Below are 21,241 nucleotides of genomic sequence, written 5' to 3' on the forward strand. Positions count from 1 at the left end.
CAAGAGACATGGGTGGCTTGGCCCAGGCTGCCGGCTCTGGAAATGCAGGAATGTGGTCAGACTTCAGGTATATTTTGCAGGTAGACGTTATAGAATTTGTGCATAGACTGTATGGCAGATGAGGGAGAGGAAAGAGTTAAGGATGGTGGGGCTTATCATTCAAATCCCTGGATTTTTGTGTTGAGAAAAACGGGTTTTACTGAGATGGGAATCAGAGTGAGGGACAGATTTTAGGACTGGAGATTTTAGGATGGCAGATTTTTTGATTGGAGATTTCCATTTTGAACATGACTGAAATGCCACACTAATATAGGGTGACCATATGTCCCAGTCTTCCCTGGGATGGTTTGAGTTATGTCTGTGGTTCCAGCTTAATTCACAGCACCCGCTTTTGTGCTTAGAAGTGTTTGGATGATGAATTGTATGTTCCTCTTACATGCTGGGCATCCATGTGGCTATGTCAAATTGGGCTGGAAGTGTATATTTGGGAGCTCACAGATGCACTGAAAGTTATGGAACTGGCAGAAATCACCTAAGAGGAGATGTAGATGGAGACAGAAAAAAAGGTGTCGCAGAAGCCAGCAAGGAAGATGGAAAAGATGGGGCTTTTGAGGTGCGAGAAAAATGAGAGGGTATGGAGAGTCAGGGTTTCAAGGAGGGACGGTTTGGCGTCTGCTGGCGAGGGCAGAGATGTCCATTTGGTGGTCAACGCAGACGTCACCCGTGAACTTGGCGACAGCAATTTCAAAGGAGAACTGGGCACAGAAGCAAGTTGGAGAGTGAGGAAGGAAAGGCGCTACGAGTAAATAGCTCTTCCCCGCATGTCTGGGAGGGAGGGTGGAGAAATGGACGGTAGCTTTAGGGGATGCGGCAATAAAGGAAGAGTCCTTAAAGAAGGGAGTAGCAGATGCTGTTTAAAAGCCGTGAATGGTCCTTCAGAGAAGGATTACATTGATTAGGCAGGAGAGGGGCTACCTGCAGGAGCCTAGTCCTTGAAAAGCACCAGTGCAGGCCCTCTCCTTTGGCAGGCGTGGGACACACTGCTTTCACGCTACTCGGAAGAAAGAGAAATCTTCTTTCTTTATAAGTTATTATAAATAATTAGGACATACAAAAGGGTATAATAAATCGTATAGGGCCACTGTCCAGCTTAAAAAATATTCTCAATATAGTGATAGTCCTACATTCCCTTCCTCAATCCTTCCCCTTCCCCCAAAACCATCATCCTGAATTTGTTTTTTTTATTATTTTCATGCATTTCTTTTACTTTCACCACATGAGTTTTAATCCCTGAGTGGTATATATTAATAGTATCATTCTGTGTGTTTTTAAACCTTCCACAAATGTATCATCCTGCAACTTGGCATCACTCTATATTGTGAGATGAATCTGTGTTAAGTGGCTTCCCTTTAGTATTTCTCATAGCTGTAGGCTTTTTTTTTTTTTTCACCCCTTATCTAATCTCCCGTTGCTGGACATTGAGGGAGTTTTCTTTCTTTCTTTTTTTTTTGCCACTACACAGTGCTGCTGTAACATTCTTGCTACATCCTTGTGCACGTGTGCAGAGTCTTTTCAGCTCACATGTTTAGGAGTGGAATTGCTGAGTTGTGGGTTTGGGTTTTCCCTCTTTCACTGCCAGGGCTGCCACATAAGGTTATGCACAACCTTGCTATTTGTTGCCAGACTGTTCTTCAAAGGGGTTGCAACAATTTAGGTTCCTATAAGGAGGGCCTAAGGGATCCTGGCCATCCACATGCTCACCAATACTTGGTATTGTCAGATGTTTCGATTTTGCCCATTTGATGAGTGTGAAATACACTTATCAAAGTATTTAATCTGCATTCTCCTGATTACGGGTGAAAAACATCTTTTCATAAAGTTATTGGCCACTCAGGAGTCTTCATCTGTGAATTACCTGGGCCTCTTTTTCTGTTGCATTGTTTTCTTCTTTTTTTTTTAAAAAATTGATTTGTAGTTCTTTCTATATTATAGTTAGTAATCTTTTTTTGTCAGTTATCTGTGTTACAAATATTTTCTCTTAGTGTGAGGCTTGTCTTTTCATTTTGTTTTATGGTATCTGTTCATGAAAACAAGTTTTTGATTTTAGTGCCTAATTTATCAATCTTTTATAATTTGTGCTTTTTTTGGTGTCTTGTCTAAAAAAACTTTCCTACTGAGAGATCACAGATAAATCCATCTATACATTTTTCTAAAATATTTACATTTTTTCCTGTTGTGTATCTGTGTTTGCATTTGTTGTTTAAGCCATTAAAATGATCTCTGAAAGGATACATATGAAAGAGATTAACATCAGCCGTCTCCAGGGAGTGGAATCAGGTGACTGGGGATCAGAGTGAAAAGGAGTTATTCACTGTATATCTTTAGTTGCTTTTGAGTTTTGAACCATATTTAAGAAATACCTATTCAAAAATAAGTGAATAATTTAAATAAAAAGTCATTAAAAAGGTTCTGCAGGGACCCCTCCTGCACTGTTGGTGGGAATGTAAACTGGTACAGCTACTATGGAGAACAGTATGGAGGTTCCTTAAAAAACTAAAAATAGAGCTACTGTATGAGCCAGCAACCGCACTCCTGGGCATATATCCAGAGAAAACCATAAGTTGAACATAATAATAATAATTATTATTATTATTATATATAGAATAATTATTATTCCAATATTCATTGCAGCACTATTTACAATAGCCAGGACATGGAAGCAACCTAAATGTCTATCGACAGGGGAGTGGATAAAGAAGATGTGGTACATATATGCAATGGACTATTACACAGCCATAAAAAAGAATGAAATAGTGCCATTTGCAGCAACATGGATGGACCTAGAGATTTTCATACTGAGTGAAGTAAGTCAGACAAAGACAAATATGATATCGCTTATATGTGGAATCTAAAAAAGTGGTACAAATGAACTTATTTACAAAACAGAAATAGAGTCACAGATGTAGAAAACAATCTTATGGTTACCAGGGGGGAGAGGGGGCGAGGGATAAATTGGGAGATTGGGATTGACATATACACACTACCATATATAAAATAGATAAAAAATAAGGACCTACTGTATAGCACAGGGAACTCTATTCAGTACTCTCTAATGACCTATATGGGGAAGGCATTTAAAAAAGAGTGGGTGTATGTATATGTGTAACTGATTTACTTTGCTGTACAGCAGAAACTAATACAACATTGTAAATCAACTATACTCAATAAAAAAATTAAAAAATAAAAATGTTAAAAAAAAGGTTCTGCGAAAACAGAAATTGTTTTTCAGAAACATTTAAACCTCTAATGCACCTACAGCTAATCTTTGTGCCTGGTGTGAGACAGGGATCCAGTTTTAAATTGTCCACAGGATAGTAACGCCTTCCCACCTTTCTATGCTTAGCTCATTCTTATTCAAGACTCAGCTTAGATTCATATATTCCAGCTGTGCTTCCATGATACCCTATAGAGCAGTGCTGTCCAGTAGAAATACAATGCAAACAGCATATGTAATTTAAGATTTCCTAGCAGCCACATTAAAAAAGAAATAGGTGAAATTAATTTTAACAATATATTTATTCAACCTAATATATGTAATCAGGGTCAAAATTATTGAGATAGTTCACATTCTTTTTCATACTAAATATTCAAAATCTAGCGTGTACTTTATACTTATAGCAGATCACAACTCACACTGGCCACATTTCAATTGCTCCATGGCCACATGTGGTTAGTGGCTACCATATTGGATGGCATGGCTGTAGAGACTGCTATCACAGAATGTGCCGAAGTATACGATCTGTCCTCACGTCATCTTCTGTTATTAGCCAGTGAGCTTCTGAAGGGTGGGCACTGAGTCTCAGTCATCTATGTACTCCTTCTCTGTGTACCTAGTGAGTACTCTGAGTGGAGGTCTTCAATTTTTGGTTGAATGGATTGAATTCTGGAGACTTCCCTGGTGGTCCAGTGGCTAAGACTCCGAGCTCCCAATGTAGGGGGCCTGGGTTTGATCCCTGGTCAGGGAACTAGATCCCACATGCCGCAACTAAGAGCCTGCATGCTGTAACTAAAGATCCCGCAGGCAGAAACTAAGATCGCTCATGTCACAACTAAGACCTGGTACAGCCAAATAAATAAATAAGTAATTAAATTAAAAAAAAAAGAAATGATTGAACTCTTTTTTTTTGGCTGCAGCCTGTGGGATCCTAGTTTCCTGACCAGGGATCGAACCCAGACCCTGTGCAGTGGAAATGTAGAGTTCTAGTCACTGGACCGCCAGGGATGAACTCTTGACTGTTGATACACTCTTCCTTATATAAAGCTGAATCTGGTTCACTGGAAATTTCCAGGGGCCCTAGCTCTGCTCCCTGGAGCCTCACAGGAGGTGAAGTTCCCCTAAATTTTCTCTTCCTCTAAATATCCCAGAGGCTCTCCCGTCCTTTTCTGATCCCTCCTTGTCTGAATGACCACTGGGCTTCTGACCAGGATCCACACATGCCTAGAAAACGTTTTGGTACATTCTCCAATTATTTCCCATGTCAGTATTTTAGTTTCACAACTGCATTGCAAGTTCCTAAACGCCCCAAGGTGAGCAAGGCCTCGGTGGTCTCCTCCCAGGTGATTTCTGCGGTGCCCAGGTGGGTGGCAGGCACACACGCTCAGCCTCCTCTCAGGACTAATGTTTACAGTTCATCTCATTCTTCCTCTGGTCAGATATTTCCCCACTGCCTTTTCTGATCTTCAGAAATCAGAGCATTTCAGGGCTAAAAAAGCACACAGACATCCCAGTACCAATCCCTCGTTTTCCAGCTGAGGAAAGGTAGGAGCCATGAGTGATGCCTTGCCCCAAATCCGAGTACCAGAGCCAAGGACCAGGAAGAACCCAGAGTCCCAGTTCTGGGCCACTGTTTCCTCTATTCCGGCCTCCTCCTGGGCCTCCTCCTGCGAGACTCATCCTCAGTCCTGGCTCCCACCCAGGCTGGCCAGGCTGCCCTGTTGGGTGGGAATGCCAGGGCCCCAAAGAAGGTCTGGTGGAACAGTAGGGTGTGTGAATGTGTCTGTCTGGGGGTGTGTGGTGGAAGGGCAGCTGTGGGTTAAAGTTAACACCGGACAATGATGCAATCACAGACTCCAAATTGAGTGCAGGTCGCTTTAAGAAAGGAGTAGCTGTAATCTGAAGCCTGCTGGACGCTGGATTAGGAGGCAGCAGAAAAAGCTCTGGGCTTTACAGAAGCCCCCTCAGTGTGCAGACCTAGGCTGGGCGCGGAGCTGCAGCGCACTCCCAGGTAAAGAGCTCCCTGTCTGGTCTGCATGGGAGTCTGGGGAAGAAGGGAGGCTCCTCTGGGCTGGGGGGACGGGGGTGAAGCAGGGGTACTTCAGGGAGCAGAAAAGAGGGGTGGAAGGGAGAGGAGGTGGGGAGACAGTAGTTCCTGCAGCTTGGGCACCAGGGTGAGTAGGTTAGAGAGGGTAGAGGGAGTTGGGGGTCAGAGCCCACTTATCACCCAACCCTACTGCACCACTAGGAGAAGAGGCTGGAAAGACTCCTGAATGAAATGGGTGGGAAACAATGGAGGGGGGTCGTGGCGGGGAAGAAGCAGAGAGCTTGGCTGCTGGGTCAGGTCTGAGCATCACTTCAGGGGGCTCTGCAGCCTTGGGGGAAGGAGGCTGTCGGGGAGCTGTACCTCCACTGGGGCAGTCAGGGAAGCAGCCCATCTTGCAGCCCGGCCATGGCTTGGGCTCAGCATCCCGCTGCCTTTTCAAAATCAACTGGTGCTGATTTCAAAGGTAACTTCCTGACACTGCCAAGCAGCTGGCCTGTGGGGAGGCTTCCGGGCAGGGCTGGGATGGAGGACAGCTGGGTCCTTCTATCCAGTAGCCACCCTTTTTCTTTGGCCAAATCAGCTGCCAGTAAACGCTGGGCGGCCAGTGGGGGTTTGGCCTCTCACCAACAATGACCACTATTTAGCCCAGCTGGTGTATGGGATTTGGGGGCTCAGCTGCCGGAGCTGGAGAGAAGGGCTGCCCGCACCCTTGCTGCTCCCTGGGACAAGCCACAGCAAGGAGCGGGTCTGGGCCAAAGAAAAACTTCAGGCTTCCCAGAAACCCCATCATTGTCTGGCCCAGGCGGGTCCACCAAGAGTTCAGCCCTCAGCCTGAGGGGAGGGAGGGGAAGCGGGCCAGGCAATTCTGTCCCTAAGGCTGGTCCTTCTGGGGTGTGGGGAGGTGAAACTCGTGGGTGCCCTGGCCCCGCTCATTCAGGTTCCAAAACTTCAGAAAAAAAGTCGCCTGCGCACTGATGGGGTCACAACGGTGGGGTGGGCCTGGAGGGACCCCTCGGAATCTCCCTCCCAGAGCCAGGGCAGAGGGCGGTGCCCTTCCCTGCACTGCCCATGAGGCCCACTGCCATGTGGCTTGGAGGCTGTGCGGTCCTGGGAGGAGGAGGAGGGATGGTGTTCGTCTCACAACTGGGTTTAATCTGAAACACATGTACTGGCTCAAACTTATCCTCCCAGCTTGAAGGCAAGATCGCAAAATCAGTTCCTTGTGTTTCTTGATTTGGGCAATGTGGCAGGAAGGCAGGCCTGAGTTTGGCCCGACGGGGAGGATATCTACCTCCTCTCCCTGCCCTCCCCCGCCTGGTAGGACAGGAATCTGGCTTGGACACTGCCCTTTGGACAGGGTGGCACCATTGTCCCTGTGCCCCTGGCCAGGCGAAGGAGGCCTGGACAAGCCCACGGAACAGTCATCTTGGACAGGGCACTGAGTGTGCTCAGAGGGGCCCCCGTGCAGACCCTTACTCTCTACCCTCTCACTGCCCTTGCAGGGGGTTTTCAATCATCTCTCCACTTCCCTCAACCCCAGGGCTGGAGGTGGGGGATTCAGACCTGGAGACTGGCTCTGGGCCAGCTGTGGACCCAGGTGCCTTTCCCTGCCTGGGTGGCTCACCTCATCTTTAGTCCTCAGTCCACTCATGTGGTGACAAGTGATCACATGACCCGAGGTGTGGGCTCAGACTCTGTAGGGACTCCTACAGAGAAGATCCATCTTCAAGTGCATTTGAACTTGGTTTCCTTAAACACCATGCCAGGATGACATCTCCCACCTCCTCCCTCCTATCTCCGTTCCCTACCCTGGCCCAGGAACTAGAGATAACAGCTTTCCCTCTGGCCTGGCATCTCACTGAATTTCCAGTCTGCTAAGCCAGTCTGCTGAGGCTCAGGCAGGGAAGGCCCCTGCCAGCTCTGGGTGGGGCTGGCCGGGTGGAGAGAGCAGCTGTGAGCCTGGATGGCCTTAAGGGCTCTATCTTGCACTGCAGAAAGCTTTTTCCGTTGTCTCAATGGAAGATTTCTCCCTGAGTGGCAGGGGCAGCCACGGGGAAGAGCAGCTGGCTGAGAACACAAGGGCCTGTGGAACTCACTGCGAGACACGTGCTCGAGATCAGGGTTTAGAGAGAAAGCCGGGCTGGGGCCCACAGGCCGTCCGGCCGTCAGCCGAGCAAACTCAGAGGCCATCTGTTCTTTTGCGGCCTTTCATGCTCTACAATGTTGTCCAGTGTCTTATTAGACTTAATTTTAAGGATTTTGACCAAAAATCACACACTGCACTCTTAATTTTCCTATTTGTTCTGAGAAGTCAGGAAAGCGTGTGTGCGTGTGTGTGTGTGTGTGTGTGTGTGTTTATGGGTATATTAAAGGAAGAGCGAGCTTGAGACCCTTGGCCTGTGTGTGTTTGTGCACACAAGGGTGTATTTGTGCTGCAGGGGAGGGGAGGGGCAGGGAAGACAGATGATAAGTTCTTTTTTTTTTTATAAATTTATTTATTTTTGGCTGCATTGGGTCTTCGTTGCTGCGCACACGGGCTTTCTCTAGTTGCAGCGAGCCGGGGCTACTCTTCGTTGCAGTGTGCGGGCTTCTCATTGTGGTGGCTTCTCTTGTTGCGGAGCACGGGCTCTAGGCACGCGGGCTTCAGTAGTTGTGGCTTGCGGGCTCTAGAGCGCAGGCTCAGTAGTTGTAGCTCACGGGCTTAGTTGCTCCGCGGCATGTGGGATCTTCCCGGACCAGGGCTCGAACCTGTGTCCCCTGCATTGGCAGATGGATTCTGAACCACTGTGCCACCAGGGAAGCCCAGATGATAAGTTCTTGACATGGCAGTATGGATGGAGGGAGAGCAGAGGTCCTGGTTGCTGTGAACTTGTCCCACGTTCTAACCAGAAGGCCTCTCAGAAGATCTTATTTATGAACACCCTCAGCTGCCTTCCTCCCCTCCCACCTCCACATCCTGATTCCAGGGGTGTGTTCATAGAGGCAATGAATGCAGGAAGGCAAGGAATGGGGGAGCCCTAGACCCAGAGTTCCCTTTTCCCTTGTGGTCCAGGGGTCAGACCAGAGTCCTGTCCAAAGAGGCTACTGCTCAGGAGGTAAAGGGACTTGGGTGGTCTCACTAAGAAGTGGGGTTACTTAACCTGAAGGAAAGAATTCGTGGAGGTTTCAGAGCTAGATCCGAGCTAGTGGGGGGAAGAGGACATGGCTACCCCCAGGGAGAAGGGGGGCCCTGGGGTTCCAGGAGTAGGGAGACACATTTTTACTCAGGGATCATTGGAGAACTCACCTGTCTCTGGTGTCACTCACTAAGTGCTATGAAGGCATCATCTAATTAATTCTCATCACAATAGGTAAGTACTATTTGACTTCCATTTTACAAGAGAAGACACTGGGATTTAGAGAGGTATTAAGACACAGAATTGAGGGGAATTCCCTGGCGGTCCAGGGGTTAGGACTCAGCACTTTCACTGCTGGGGCCCGGGTTCGATCCCTTGTCGGGGAACTAAGATCCCGCAAGCCGCACAAAGAAGACACAGAATTGAGGTTTGAACCCAGGCTGTCTGACACTAGACCCAGCACTCCTAACCATGAGAGTAAGAGCTTCTGACACAGAACTGTCCAGGAAGGGCACGAGTTGCTTACGAGGCCACAGGTTCCAGGGCAGAGGAATTCAAGGAGAGAGTCTGAGAACTCGGGGGTAGCAGGGGCTGGACCAGATGCCCCCATTCTCTACATTCTGGGAGTCTACATCTGAGACCTAGGTTCTGCCCCCATGCTTTTACTAGACGTTGACCCAAATCCTATATCCAGAGCTGGTCAGCGTGCCCGCAGGGAGAAGCCCGTGTCCACACAGAAGAGCCCGCTGCTGGGTCTTCACTACCCTGGAGGTTTAGGCTCAAAGGTGGGTCTCCTGGCACACACAATGGATGAGAGCACAAGCTCGCCATAGGACTGTGGGCTGTGAGGCAGGGGGAGGGCTGGGGAGGTGCTGAGAGGGTGGGATCAGCAAGCTGAGGGTCCACTTCCAGCCCAGGGAGGCTGGAGGGAAGGTGCCTAGCCCTGCCAAGGCCCTGCTACCTGCCCAGGGTGGCCGGGTGTTGCAGGGTGGTGGGTGAGGGAAGCAGCCTGCTTTCTTTTGCTTTCTTGCAGGCCCCAGGATGCTGGCCTTTGTGCTACTCCTCTGGACTGGAGCCCTCCTCGGGTACGGCAGCTGCCAGAACACGGGCCTGGAGGAGGTCAGAGGCGGGCTGTGTGTGGTGGGGGCCTGGGGGGGCATAAGCAGTTCCAGCCCCTCCTCAGTAGGCAGCACGGGAGACAGGACAACACCCAGGTTGCAGGCCAGGCTCTGGCCTTTCTGTCTAGACAGGGCCTTGGTTCTTCCATCAGCAAAACGTTAAGTGTCTCGCCCTGCCTTTCACAGAACAGAGTGGGGACAAACGTAAGATCAAACAAGGTGAAAGGCAAAAACGCTCTAACAAGTCCAGGGCTGTCCCTTCCGTGAAGACCTTTTCTCATTACCTTGCATTACTTGTGGGTCTCACTGAGTGGGTGGTGGCCTTGGATATTTGTTCCAGTCCTGACCAGGGTGCAGCAGAGGTGTGAGTGTGGAAAGGCCTCTTTCCTGTCCAGAGAGAGCACAGTCGGGTTGCAAAGGCAGGTGCTGAGAAGCCTATGCTATGTGACAGTGGCAGTGGGGGAGTGACTGTCACACAAGGGACCAGGGCACTTCTGGACCAGTCCCTTATCTTTTTTTAAAAAATTAATTAATTAATTTTTGGTTGTGTTGGGTTTTCATTGCTGCGTGCGGGCTTTCTCTAGTTGCGGCGAGCGGGGGCTACTCTTCGCTGCGGTGCGTGGGCTTCTCATTTGGTGGCTTCTCTTGTTGTGGAGCACGGGCTCTAGGCACGCGGGCTTCAGTAGTTGTGGCATGTGGGCTCAGTAGTTGTGGCTCGTGGGCTCAGTAGTTGTGGCTCGTGGGCTCAGTAGATGTGGCTCGCGGGCTCTAGAGCGCAGGCTCAGTAGTTGTGGTGCACACGCTTAGTTGCTCTGCGGCACGTGGGATCTTCCCGGACCAGGGCTCGAAACTTCTCAACCACTGCACCACCAGGGAAGTCCCTGGAAGTCTCTTGAGTTCCAAGTTTGAATTCTGGTTCAACCTCTCACTAGCTTTATCATCTTAGACAAGTCACTGTTACTTGAGTCTGTTTTCTTATCTATAAAATGGGATTAAAAATATCCTTACAGGGCCATCACAGACAGTCACTTATTTTTTATCTACTGAACACCTACTCTGTAGGTGCTGGGGATGGGTGGAAATATGAAAGACTCAGTTCTGGCTTTCAAGGAACTCAGAGTTTTGAGATAGTAGTCTTTGGTGGTATCATCTACATTGACTAGTATGAAATGAAGTCAAATAAAAAGAACTAGCACAGAGGCCGGCACATGGTAGGCGGTTAATACAGAAGCGGTAGTTGACTCTGAAAAAATGGTCAGAAAACCAAAAGGTGCCTTCAGACTGGGGCCATCGGGGCCAAGTCTGTGGTGGAGGGGGTGATATCTCATCAGGGCCATGAAAGACAGGAAGGGTTTGATAGGAGGGTCCAGGTGGAGACCCGCGAGCAGTGCGCAAGGGTAAGCAGACAGGGAGCCTGTCTGGCCTGAGAACGGAATTTCTTGGGAAGGGGGACTCCTCTCCTTTTATTTATTTATTTATTTTTAATGTGTTACAGGCCTGAGGCTCACAGGTCACTGGTGCTTAAACCTGGCCAGCTAACTTCTCCCCAGCAGAGTGCCCCTACGGGAGCAGGGGGCACAGACTCACTCCAACGTTAGGCTAAGCGTAGGACAGCCCTCAGGACCAGAAGGACAGTCCCACACAGAGCGATGAGACCAGTCATCCTGTGCTCATCTGCACTGGTCCTTGTGCTCAAATGCAGGGCTCCCTGGCCCCCGAGACCACAGGGCTGCCAGTGGAGGAGGAGGATCCCTTCTTCAAGGTCCCTGTGAACAAGCTGGCGGCCGCCGTCTCCAACTTTGGCTACGACTTGTACCGCGTGAGATCCAGGGAGAGCCCCGCTGCTAACGTGCTCCTGTCTCCGCTCAGCGTGGCCACGGCGCTCTCTGCCCTTTCGTTGGGTGAGTTCCTGGATGCAGAAAGCCCTGCATCCTAGAGCTGCCCTCCGGCCTCTGCACGTATCTGACTCTAAGCCCTGGAGACACTTCACTCAGGGAGGGTGAAGAGGGCCGAGAGGCTGGGCCTGGGGGTCCCGGCGTGTGCGGAGTGGGAGCTCCGGGGGGCAGAGCACTGCTGACCCAGGTGTGTGGCCTCGGGACCACTTATTGACATTTCTTAAGCGAGCTTCTCCTACGTGCCAGCCTCGTCGGTGTGGCAAGGTTCTGGGGACATAACTGCACACAAACAGGCACGGTCTGTGCCGTCGCTTGGGTCACACAGCTGAGCTCACGGGGGAAACGAATAAACAGGAAACTGCAGAACAGTCTGGTAAGTGTTGTGATGGGAGAAGCACAGGGACTTGAACCCTCACTCCCACCCTTCTATCTCTCTAGGCCTGATGCCTTTAGGCTACCTTCAGGAAAATCTATTTTTCCTCCATTGCCTTCAAATTCCTTTCCACCTAGAACATCCCCAGTACCAGCAGACAAGAAGACTTAGGGTGTGGTGTCCCTGCCCCATCCCAGGAGCTGGCCTGACTTGGGCCCCAGTGGGCCGTTACAGAGGTTCACACGTCCATCCCTCTGGCAGGAGCGGAGCAGCGGACAGAATCCAGCATTCACCGGGCTCTCTACTATGACCTGATCAGCAAGCCAGACATTCACGATACCTACAAGGAACTCCTTGCCTCCGTCACCACCCCGGAGAAGAACCTCAAGAGTGCTTCACGTGTCGTCTTTGAGAGGAGTGAGTCGCCCGGGCTGCCTGAGGCGCGTGGGGCTCTGTGCTGCACATGGGGGTTTCCTTCTAAACACCAGAGCACGTCTGCTCTGGCCAGGCCTGGCCCTGGGGGGGCAGGAAGGGGCCCTGTGAGCCCAGAGGGGATCGGAAAGAGGAAATGGGCTGAGGGAGGCAGTGGGAGGGTCGGGCGAGGGCAGTGGTGTGAAGAGAAACAGTAATGAGTGAGATCTGTTGTTCTCCGTCCAGTGCCTGCGGAAGCTGGCACAGAGCCCCGGCGCGTCCCGGGAAGATGCCAGGCAGGAAGTCAGGGCCTGCTGAGGGTCAACCAGAACCTCTCAGAGAGGATGCTGGGTTAGCTCAGAGCACACTAACCCGTGCCCCGTCTCTTTGCAGAGCTGCGGATAAAAGCCAGCTTTGTCGCACCCCTGGAAAAGTTGTATGGGACCAGGCCCAGGATCTTGACCGGCAACGCTCACCTGGACCTTCAGGAGACTAACAACTGGGTGCAGGCCCGGATGAAAGGGAAAATCGCTAGGTCCACGAGGGAGATGCCCAGTGGGATCAGCATTCTCCTTCTTTGTGTGGCTTACTTCAAGGGTGAGGGCTTCTCCACTCGGCTTTTGGCCAAGGGTAGACAATAAGTGTCAGATGGGGCCAGGAAAGAGGGGGAGTCAAAGAAGGCAGAGGAGGACCCAGGAGAGGCACCTGCCTGAGGGCTGCCCGCTTGCCATCAAACCCAAGGCAAACATTGGATAAGTGCCTACAAAGTGTAAGGGGCCATAGAGAAAGACTGCAGAGGTGAGGGGGCACTCCCACTCTTGCACCTGTTTGGGGAAGGCACTGGTAGACTTCTGGCTGGAGCCAGGTGAGGGTCCAGGCCCAGCTCTGCCTGTACTGGCTGGAGAGCCCTGCACAAGCTTCATAGCCTTTTGGGGCCTGTTTTCTTGTCTCTCACTCAGGGACGATACACTGACTTCAGGGACGCTCTGTGTCGTCTTCTATCTTTTTTTTTTTTTTAACATCTTTATTGGAGTATAACTGCTTCACAATGGAGTGCTAGTCTCTGCCTTACAACAAAATGAATCAGCCATACATATACATATATCCCCATATCTCTTCCCTCTTGCGTCTCCCTCCCACCCTCCCTATCCCACCCCTCTAGGTGGTCACAAAGCCCTGAGCTGATGTCCCTGTGCCATGCGGCTGCTTCCCACTAGCTATTTTACATTTGGTAGTGTATATATGTCCATGCCACTCTCTCACTTCACCCCAGCTTCCCTTTCCCCTTCCCACATCTCCCATCTTCACATGGACCCTAGCATCATGCCCGGGGCACACAGCAGGTCGTTGATAAACCATTGTTACTTTTCTAACAACATTCTTCTAGGCTGTGTTGATGTGCCCAAGTCTACTCCACGGGCCCAGTGTGAGGCCAGCCCTATTCATGAGCCTTGGGTCGGATTTTGGGCAGCCTCCCCTTAAAATGTCTATCAGGCAGAGTGGACCCCTAAACTCCTAGAGAAAAGTCCTCCCTGAAGCACTGAGCTCCAGGACATGAAAGAAGCTGTTACAGGCCATGTTAGCTATCGGCTAGCTGTGTGAGCACTGGCCATCACTTCACCTCTCTGGGGTTCCAGGCTTTTTCAGCTATGAGAGGGTTGATGACATGATGTCGAGGTCCCTTCCAGCTCTGGCCTCCCTGGATTGTCTTCCGGACACAACACTGTAGAAGTGTACACCAGTTTACCTTTCTCCTAGGCTATCACAGAACTTGAATAAACCCTTCAATCAACCTATTTCCTCCTGAGTTTACGTATGGAAGGTATTCAGGACCCTAGAAATTTTGTGGTCCAGACTGCATATTCTGAGATAGAGCTATTCCCTGATGTATCAGGACCCTCTGACGACTAAGATTCCTGAAGCCAGGCAATTTTCAGCAATATGTTTTGGCCTCAGCACGGTCCCAACGCCTTTCTGGTCTCCTGGGGCTCAAGGCACTCCATTTGTTTCATTCCAGGGCAGTGGGTAACGAAGTTTGACTCCAGAAAGACTTCCCTAGATGATTTCCACTTGGATGAGGAGAGGACCGTGAAAGTCCCCACGATGTCAGACCCTAAGGCCATCTTACGCTATGGCTTGGATTCTGATCTCAACTGCAAGGTCTGTAGGGGTAGAGTGAGTAATGGGTGCGGGGACAGGCAGGATGGTGTAGTGGGAATAGAATGAATTTTGAGATCTGACAGCAGTCTAAATGTTACCTGCTGTGTGACTTTCAGTAAGTTAATCGTTTCTCTGAGCCTTTTTTCCTCAAAATAAAGGGGCATAGTTATCTAAACTTATCCTCTCACGCAGGGTTTCCTGTAAGGGTTGATAAGGTAACGTGAAATGGGCCCTCAAGACTGGGCACTCAAGGGACTTCCCTGGTGGTCCAGCGGTTAAGACTGCGCTTCCAATGCAGGGGATGTGGGTTTAGGGAACTAAGATCCCACATGCTGTGCGGCCCCCCCCAAAAAAAAGTATGCAGGGAAGTGTCATGATCAACGTATACTATACGTCTGAATAAATCTGAAAAAATGTTAATAAGCATGAAATTAAAAAATTTAAAAAGAAGATTGGGCACTCAAATGCTGGTGTTAATTCTTGTCTTTTCTTTCCTTCTTTTCTCTTTTTTTGGGGGGAGAACTTGTATTTCTAGAAGTCAAAGTTAAACTTTCAAAAACCGTCACAACTCCAAACTGCTGGCATTCTAAGTCTTTCCTACCTGACTTTTGAAAATTTGAAGTCAGTAGTTCTTAACTTTTTTCTTTGGAAATCGGACAAAACACCTGAAGCACTGGACAGAAATGCCACGTATGCATTTCTGTAGACGATTTCAGGGGCTCTTGGGACCTCTGATGCCATCTGTCCTGTGGACCTGAGGTTAAGGACCGCTGCTCAAAGGACCACTGTATTGCTCCTTCTGTGTGCTCTGCCCGGAGTCCCCATTTCTAGTCCAGGGCTCTGTACATAACAGATGATCAGTAACTGTTGGCAGACAAACCTTGGGAGAAAACACAGACCTGGAATTCAATTCTAGCTCTTTAGAACCACAGGAGAAAATTCTTTCAGCAGATAACTTCAGTTGGTATTAGGCCCAGGTAAGAAAGGACAATGGCCTACTTTTTGAAGAAACATCAGTAGACATCTTGCTGCTGGAAAGCAATTAGCTTAGAGGGACAACTGTTACATAGATGAGGGGCTGGGAAAGCGTGGCAGGGCCTGGTTACAGGAGAGGAGAAGGCGGCTTGGGGGTGTGTGCCTATCTCTAGGCTCCTGGGGTCCAAAGGACTAACGCATCTGCTTCCTCCCTGTTGTGTCAGATTGCCCAGCTGCCCTTGACCGGCAGCATGAGTATCATCTTCTTCCTGCCTCTGAAAGTGACCCAGAACCTGACCATTATAGAAGAGAGCCTCACCTCTGAGTTCATTCATGACATAGACCGAGAACTGAAGACTGTTCAAGCGGTCCTGACCATCCCCAAGCTGAAGCTGAGTTACGAAGGCGAACTCACAAAGTCCGTGCAGGAGATGAGTAAGTTTCTGCAAGACCTCTTTGCTCCTGGGGTGGGTGGGGTAGAGTCTTTGAGCCTTCCGCCTTGCTAAGCGGAACGCAAAGGCTCCATGGCATTGTACCGAGGCCAGGGACGACTCCTTAATTCTAATAGTGCTGGAGGGGAAGACTGAACTGCCTTCCTTATCAGACTCATTCCTCAGCCCCAAGAGCATACGTCTTATAACAGCAACTCAGAACACTGCCTCTCAAGATAGGTCTGCTGACCTGGTTTCTAATCTTAACCTCACTTGCTGTGTGCTCCTGGGCAAGTCACTTAACCCTTAACCAGCCCAGAGCTCTACACACCTCACAGGTCAAAAGTGGTTGTTCCACTCCCAGTTTGCTTGCCTTCTCGAGAATCAGAATTTAAGAATCAGGACTGTACTGTTCCTTGGGGTGTTGATGAGGCAAGGTTTTAACGGAAATCCCTCTCGATCTCTGCAGAATTGCAGTCCTTGTTTGATTCACCAGACTTTAGCAAGATCACGGGCAAACCTATCAAAGTTACTCAAGTGGAACATCGCACTGGCTTTGAGTGGAATGAAGATGGGGCGGGTACCACCCCCAGCCCAGGGCTCCAGCCTGCCCACCTCACCTTCTCTCTGGACTATCACCTTAACCAACCTTTCATCTTTGTACTGAGGGACACAGACACAGGGGCCCTTCTCTTCATAGGCAAAATTCTGGACCCCAGGGGCACTTAATACTCCAATTTAGTGTTCAAATACCCCAGAAGAAAACGCTAGAGGGATGGCAGCTTATATATTCCATGAAGGCTGCCCCTATGTTTCAATGTATACTTTGCAATAAAAGTGCTTTATCCTTAACTTTTGTTACCCTGTTCCTCCTATTTTGAGCTATGTTAAATTTAATATGAAGATAAATAACCCTTTAGGAATTTGCTGGTCCTGTATTTATAGCCTGGGTCTAACTAAACTCTGCAGAGAAAGTCACCAGGTGAGATAAGAACCGTAGTTGTTTGCATTGTATGATGTCGGGATGGATTCTCCGCTCTGTGGGGTTTACACTCTAGGTCACTAATCCCCCGGGAAGGAATTTCCTGTCTCCACAATCGGTGGACCATGCTCTTAAATACACCGGACTTTAGGTTTTAATGCAAGCACGGATATCCCGTCAAGCTAATGTCACCTGACAACACAGGATAACATGCAGACAGATAAGGGAGGAAGTCTGTAACTTCAGGAAAGAATTCTTTATTTTATAGAGCATTTAAAGAAGCTCTCAGGTTCACATAAAATGAGGTCTGCTATGTAAAATTCTACACATATTCTTTTTAAGGAAGGGGGCCTATTTTACAAAGTACAACAGAACCTCCTTTTTCAGGAACATGAAACATGCCAAGTGTTTGGAAAAGAACTACAGAATTGGTCAAGACTAAATTTTTCTTCTTGAGTTAGCTCTACCAAAACATCTCATTGGCCACAGCCCTTGCCAAAGTGAGTTAGTAGAAAGGAAGATAAATGCGATTCTGCCTGCCCTTCATTCAAATATTTGAGTGTGAACCATGTTCTGAACACTCAGCTTCCTGAAAAGCTACTCCCAGGCAGCTTCGGGGCTATTCAGTTCCTGATTATAATGCCGGGGCAACCACTGGGCACTTCTTGGGCATGGCTGGGGGGGGGCAAACTCTCAAAGCAGTGTGTATTCTTTTCCACCAACTCATCTGAACCACATGGTCCCCAGTGGTGACAGAGCACCCAGGGTTCAGACCCAGAGTCTCCCGGCCTTCTGACTGGGATGGGGTTTAGACTATTGTTATACATCCAGGTAGACAACAGCTATCATTCCTACTTTTTGTCTCTTAAGTGTGAAACCGCTAGCAGCAATGCCCACACCCTCAGCATCTTCTGAAGTTGTTTTTTTTTCCCCTTCTCGGTAATTATGCAGTCTGTATTTCATTTGCCTGCTTGGGGAGGTAGAAAAAAGCGGTCTCTTTTCAGGCTTGCTAATAAACAGGACTCAGAAACGATGTGTTATAAAGTCATTGCTACAAGCTTGATTTTATTAGTGTTTGGTCAGTGAGTCTGCCCAGAGTATAGAATGAAAACCAGAGAATAAGGACTCGAAAACTGGTAGAAAACAAATTTAGAGTTGCCATCCTAGGAAGAAATTCCCCAACAATAAAATGGCCCCATATTTATTTCTCTATTCACAATTTATACTCCACTGGTTTTAACAAAGGATTCAAGGAAGCTAGGTACCATAAATGAAACTATACCTCCAGAGGTAAGGAGCCTCACTAATTTCTTGCTTATAATTATTTTTCAATTACAATACGACTATTAAGAGTTTAAGTTCCCACTGGAGTGGTACACAACGTTTCATTACTACTAGAAACCAAAGGAATGTTGGTTTCTAGTGAAACAGACTATCATCATTTAGTGAGGAGGCGTCTAGCCAAAACCCCAGGCTAACATCCAGATGCCTGCAGATCAGCTAAAATCCTTTTAAAGGGTTTAGGTTCTCCAGATACCAGTTTTAAGTTTTTTTCTGGGAACCAGGAGTTTTTGTTGCAGAGCAGTTAACTACTTCAAGAAACATTCATCAAAATAGGTGAGCAATAGGGAGGGTGGGAGGGAGGGAGACGCAAGAGGGAAGAGATATGGGAACATATGTATATGTATAACTGATTCACTTTGTTATAAAGCAGAAACTAACACACCATTGTAAAGCAATTACACTCCAATAAAGATGTAGGAAAAAAAAAAACCATAGGTGAGCACGTCTCTAACTGCAAAGCTTTCTAAGCCCTCCCCTCCCCTCATACACTAGGCTTGTGACTGTCGGGCAAGTCCTGTATTGTTTGGCGACAGCTCAGCAGCAACAGACCCTCTTTAACTCCTCCCACACGGGCTCCTTTCCTGTTGGTCAAGGTCCCCTTGGGACCCTATTGGTTGGGTCCCACAAGGATGGGCGGCAAGTCCAACAAACAGGATTTCATCTTTTGTAGCTCCTGGATCTCGTCATTCCAAGGGCCATAGTGTACCAGCAGAACCTTTTCTGCCTGTTGTATTGTGTTCAGAGCTTCGGGTATTGCAAACCTGAACCAAAGGAGGTAAGAGGAGTGAATCCACCCATCCAATCAGGCAAACATTAACTGAGGGCCTACTCACACCCTGTGGAGAATGTAAAGTAGATCATTTTTGTCTTCAAGGATCTTACAATCTAGAAGGGCAGATAAGACTCTCAGAAATACACTGAAAGGCAGAGTTTGAGATGAGAGTCATGAAAAAAAGGTATAAAGATTCCAGGATTCTGAGAAACAGGCAGATCTCAAAGCACTAATCTGATATTTACCCCAAGGTTTACTAAGCAGTCTCTGCCTTAGAGTCACGGAGTCCGCCTGTGGCCTGACTCTGCAGCCCTTTCCCTCTCTCTGACGGGGTGGACTGCCTCTATGTCTTGGGTATCAGGTCCACCCACCTCATAATCCTAGGACCGAGCTTCAAACACTCTCCCACACAGCAGCTTTACCAAGCTTGGACATATTCCGTCTAGAAATACTGACATCAGGGCCTCCTAGTGATCCCAGTTACAAAAGCGGATGAGGCATCAACTCATCAACCCTACTCTTCTTTCCTTTTAACCTTTAAAGCTGGGTTTCTCAACCTTGACACTGTTGACATTTGGGGCCGGATAATTCTTAGCTGTGTGTGTGCGGGGGCTATCTTGTGCACTGTCGGATGTTTAACAGCATCTCTGGCCTCCACCCTGGGTCATGACCATCAAAAAATGTCTCCAGACATTGCTAGATGTCCCCTGGGGAGCCAGATGACTCGTGCTTGATTACAGCTGCTTTCAAAGGAATAGGACCAGGGGGAAGGAAGAGGCCCTGGAGCTGAGTGTGCTGAGAATGAGTGCTGAGGCGGGGAGGTGTGAATAACTGTGGGGGGTGGGGGGTGGGGGTGGGGGAGGGGACTGAGAAGAACCTCTATGAGGTGGCTGTGGCAGGTTGCGGGGCGGGGGCCTGGGCAAGTTCTTCCTGGGAAACTCCCTTCAGAGCTAAGAGCTTCCCCATATCTCCCAGGAGGAAATTCTAAAGTTTCAAGTTTGTCAGCAGAACAGAAGGAAGAATCTCTCCTAAACGGGAAATAAAGACGCGTCAACATGCTTAAAAGCACTGTAGAAAAAAAAAGGGATACACAGAAGAGCCTAATAAAAGAACAGTATGTGGCCTGGTGAAGTGCTAGGAAACAAGAGAAAGACTTACCCATTGAAGAAGATTTGGGCCAGTTTGAAGAGTTCATGGCCCATCTCAACACTGGTTGGCCCGTGGCGAACCTCAACCACCCGGAGACTCTTCTGTAGATGGGCGGCTGACTTCTCCCATTCCCCTGTAAAGAAAGGAAAATCTGGTTCCAGAAAAGAACCACAGGCAACTGTGGATGAACATTTTCAAGGTAAGGAAAGCTAAATGGAAGTGAGAGCAGCCTCAGTTGAAAGACTAAGAGAGAACCAACCAGACGAGGCTAAGATCATGACCAAACGCACAAGGCAGGGTCATTCCTCGGAGCGGAAGGTGAAGACACACATCTTACCTAAGGCAGCATAGGCCTGGGCCAGGTCATCCTCGATTTCTCCCACCACGCTGTGTTCCGCCAACAGGAAGCTCTCAGCAGCATGCCGGCATCCCAACAACAGCTGAATGGCTCGCTCTATCAATTCAAAGGAAAGTGGGCTCATTACAGACACAAACCCCCCCGTCTTAGAAATGAGAACCCAGCCCTTAAATTCTCTATGGGCTGGGCTGAATGTGGAAACCTCACTTTGTCTCCTTGGGTTGTGATCAACCCACAATTTTTGTTCCAATAAAGCTGTTCTCTTGTTTTCTCTTTCAATAGCAAAAGGTGCTGGGTGAGGCCTCCCCACATTTACTGTGGGTTTCCAACTTCAGTTTGAAGTGGAATGACTACATTCCATTTAAGATCATTATTTCTCTTGACTCAAAAATCTAAGCTAAAGGTCAACTCTCATAAAAATAGGGTAAATAAATTCCCACGATGTCAAACTCTAAGGCAGAGTTTTCCAAGGTAATGAGGGGTTCCATCACTCCCTTTCTGGAAAAAGCAGGATACTTACACCCATTGGGCACATGCCCCAATGCCCTTTATTTTTCTTATTTTTATTTTTTAAAACATTTATTTATTTATTTTATTTTTGGCTTCGTCAGGTCTTAGTTGCCACACATGGGATCTTTTGTTGTGGTGCGTGGGCTCCAGAGCATGGGCTCAGTAGTTGTGGCGCTCGGGCTCTCTAGTTGTGGTGCACGGGCTCCAGAGTGCTTGGGCTCTGTAGCTGTGGCACGTGGGCTCTCTAATTGTGGTGCGTGGGCTCAGTAGTTGTGGTGCACAGGCTTAGTTGCCCCGCGGCATGTGGGATCTTAGTTCCCTGACCA

General features: G+C 48.7%; 2 protein-coding genes across 6 annotated transcripts in view; one reads left to right on the plus strand and one right to left on the minus strand.

The window, feature by feature from the left end:
- The first annotated feature begins 5,127 nt into the window (after positions 1-5,127).
- SERPINF1 (serpin family F member 1) lies at positions 5,128-16,652 on the plus strand. Its single transcript, XM_004267056.3, has 8 exons — positions 5,128-5,285; positions 9,471-9,556; positions 11,258-11,456; positions 12,085-12,240; positions 12,628-12,831; positions 14,252-14,394; positions 15,594-15,804; positions 16,270-16,652. Exons 2-8 carry the CDS (start codon positions 9,479-9,481, stop codon positions 16,527-16,529), a joined length of 1,251 nt encoding a protein of 416 aa, XP_004267104.1. The 5' UTR covers positions 5,128-5,285; positions 9,471-9,478; the 3' UTR covers positions 16,530-16,652.
- SMYD4 (SET and MYND domain containing 4) overlaps positions 7,793-21,241 on the minus strand; it is a 47,000-nt gene continuing 33,551 nt past the window's right edge. For 4 of the 5 annotated variants that reach the window (XM_004267237.4, XM_033423265.2, XM_033423266.2 and 1 more), the window contains 3 exons: positions 20,385-20,501; positions 20,057-20,180; positions 17,818-18,887 (listed from right to left, as the gene is read on the minus strand). In XM_004267237.4, the coding sequence (XP_004267285.1) occupies positions 18,734-18,887; positions 20,057-20,180; positions 20,385-20,501 (395 nt within the window). In that variant the 3' untranslated portion in view covers positions 17,818-18,733. Of the gene's footprint in view, positions 8,079-17,817; positions 18,888-20,056; positions 20,181-20,384; positions 20,502-21,241 lie in introns of those variants that run through there. The other variant, XM_049701456.1, reaches the window with a different exon arrangement.

Source organism: Orcinus orca, chromosome 19, assembly GCF_937001465.1.
Source record: "Orcinus orca chromosome 19, mOrcOrc1.1, whole genome shotgun sequence".
NCBI classification, from domain to species: Eukaryota; Metazoa; Chordata; class Mammalia; order Artiodactyla; family Delphinidae; genus Orcinus; species Orcinus orca.

Bases quoted from the DNA above. Each gene is read 5' to 3' on its own strand.
- SERPINF1 (XM_004267056.3), top strand. From the start codon at position 9,479: ATGCTGGCCTTTGTGCTACTCCTCTGGACTGGAGCCCTCCTCGGGTAC. The intron at 12,832-14,251 runs GTGAGGGCTTCT...GTTTCATTCCAG, and splicing joins TTGTGTGGCTTACTTCAAGG to GGCAGTGGGTAACGAAGTTT. The intron at 14,395-15,593 runs GTCTGTAGGGGT...CTGTTGTGTCAG, and splicing joins ATTCTGATCTCAACTGCAAG to ATTGCCCAGCTGCCCTTGAC.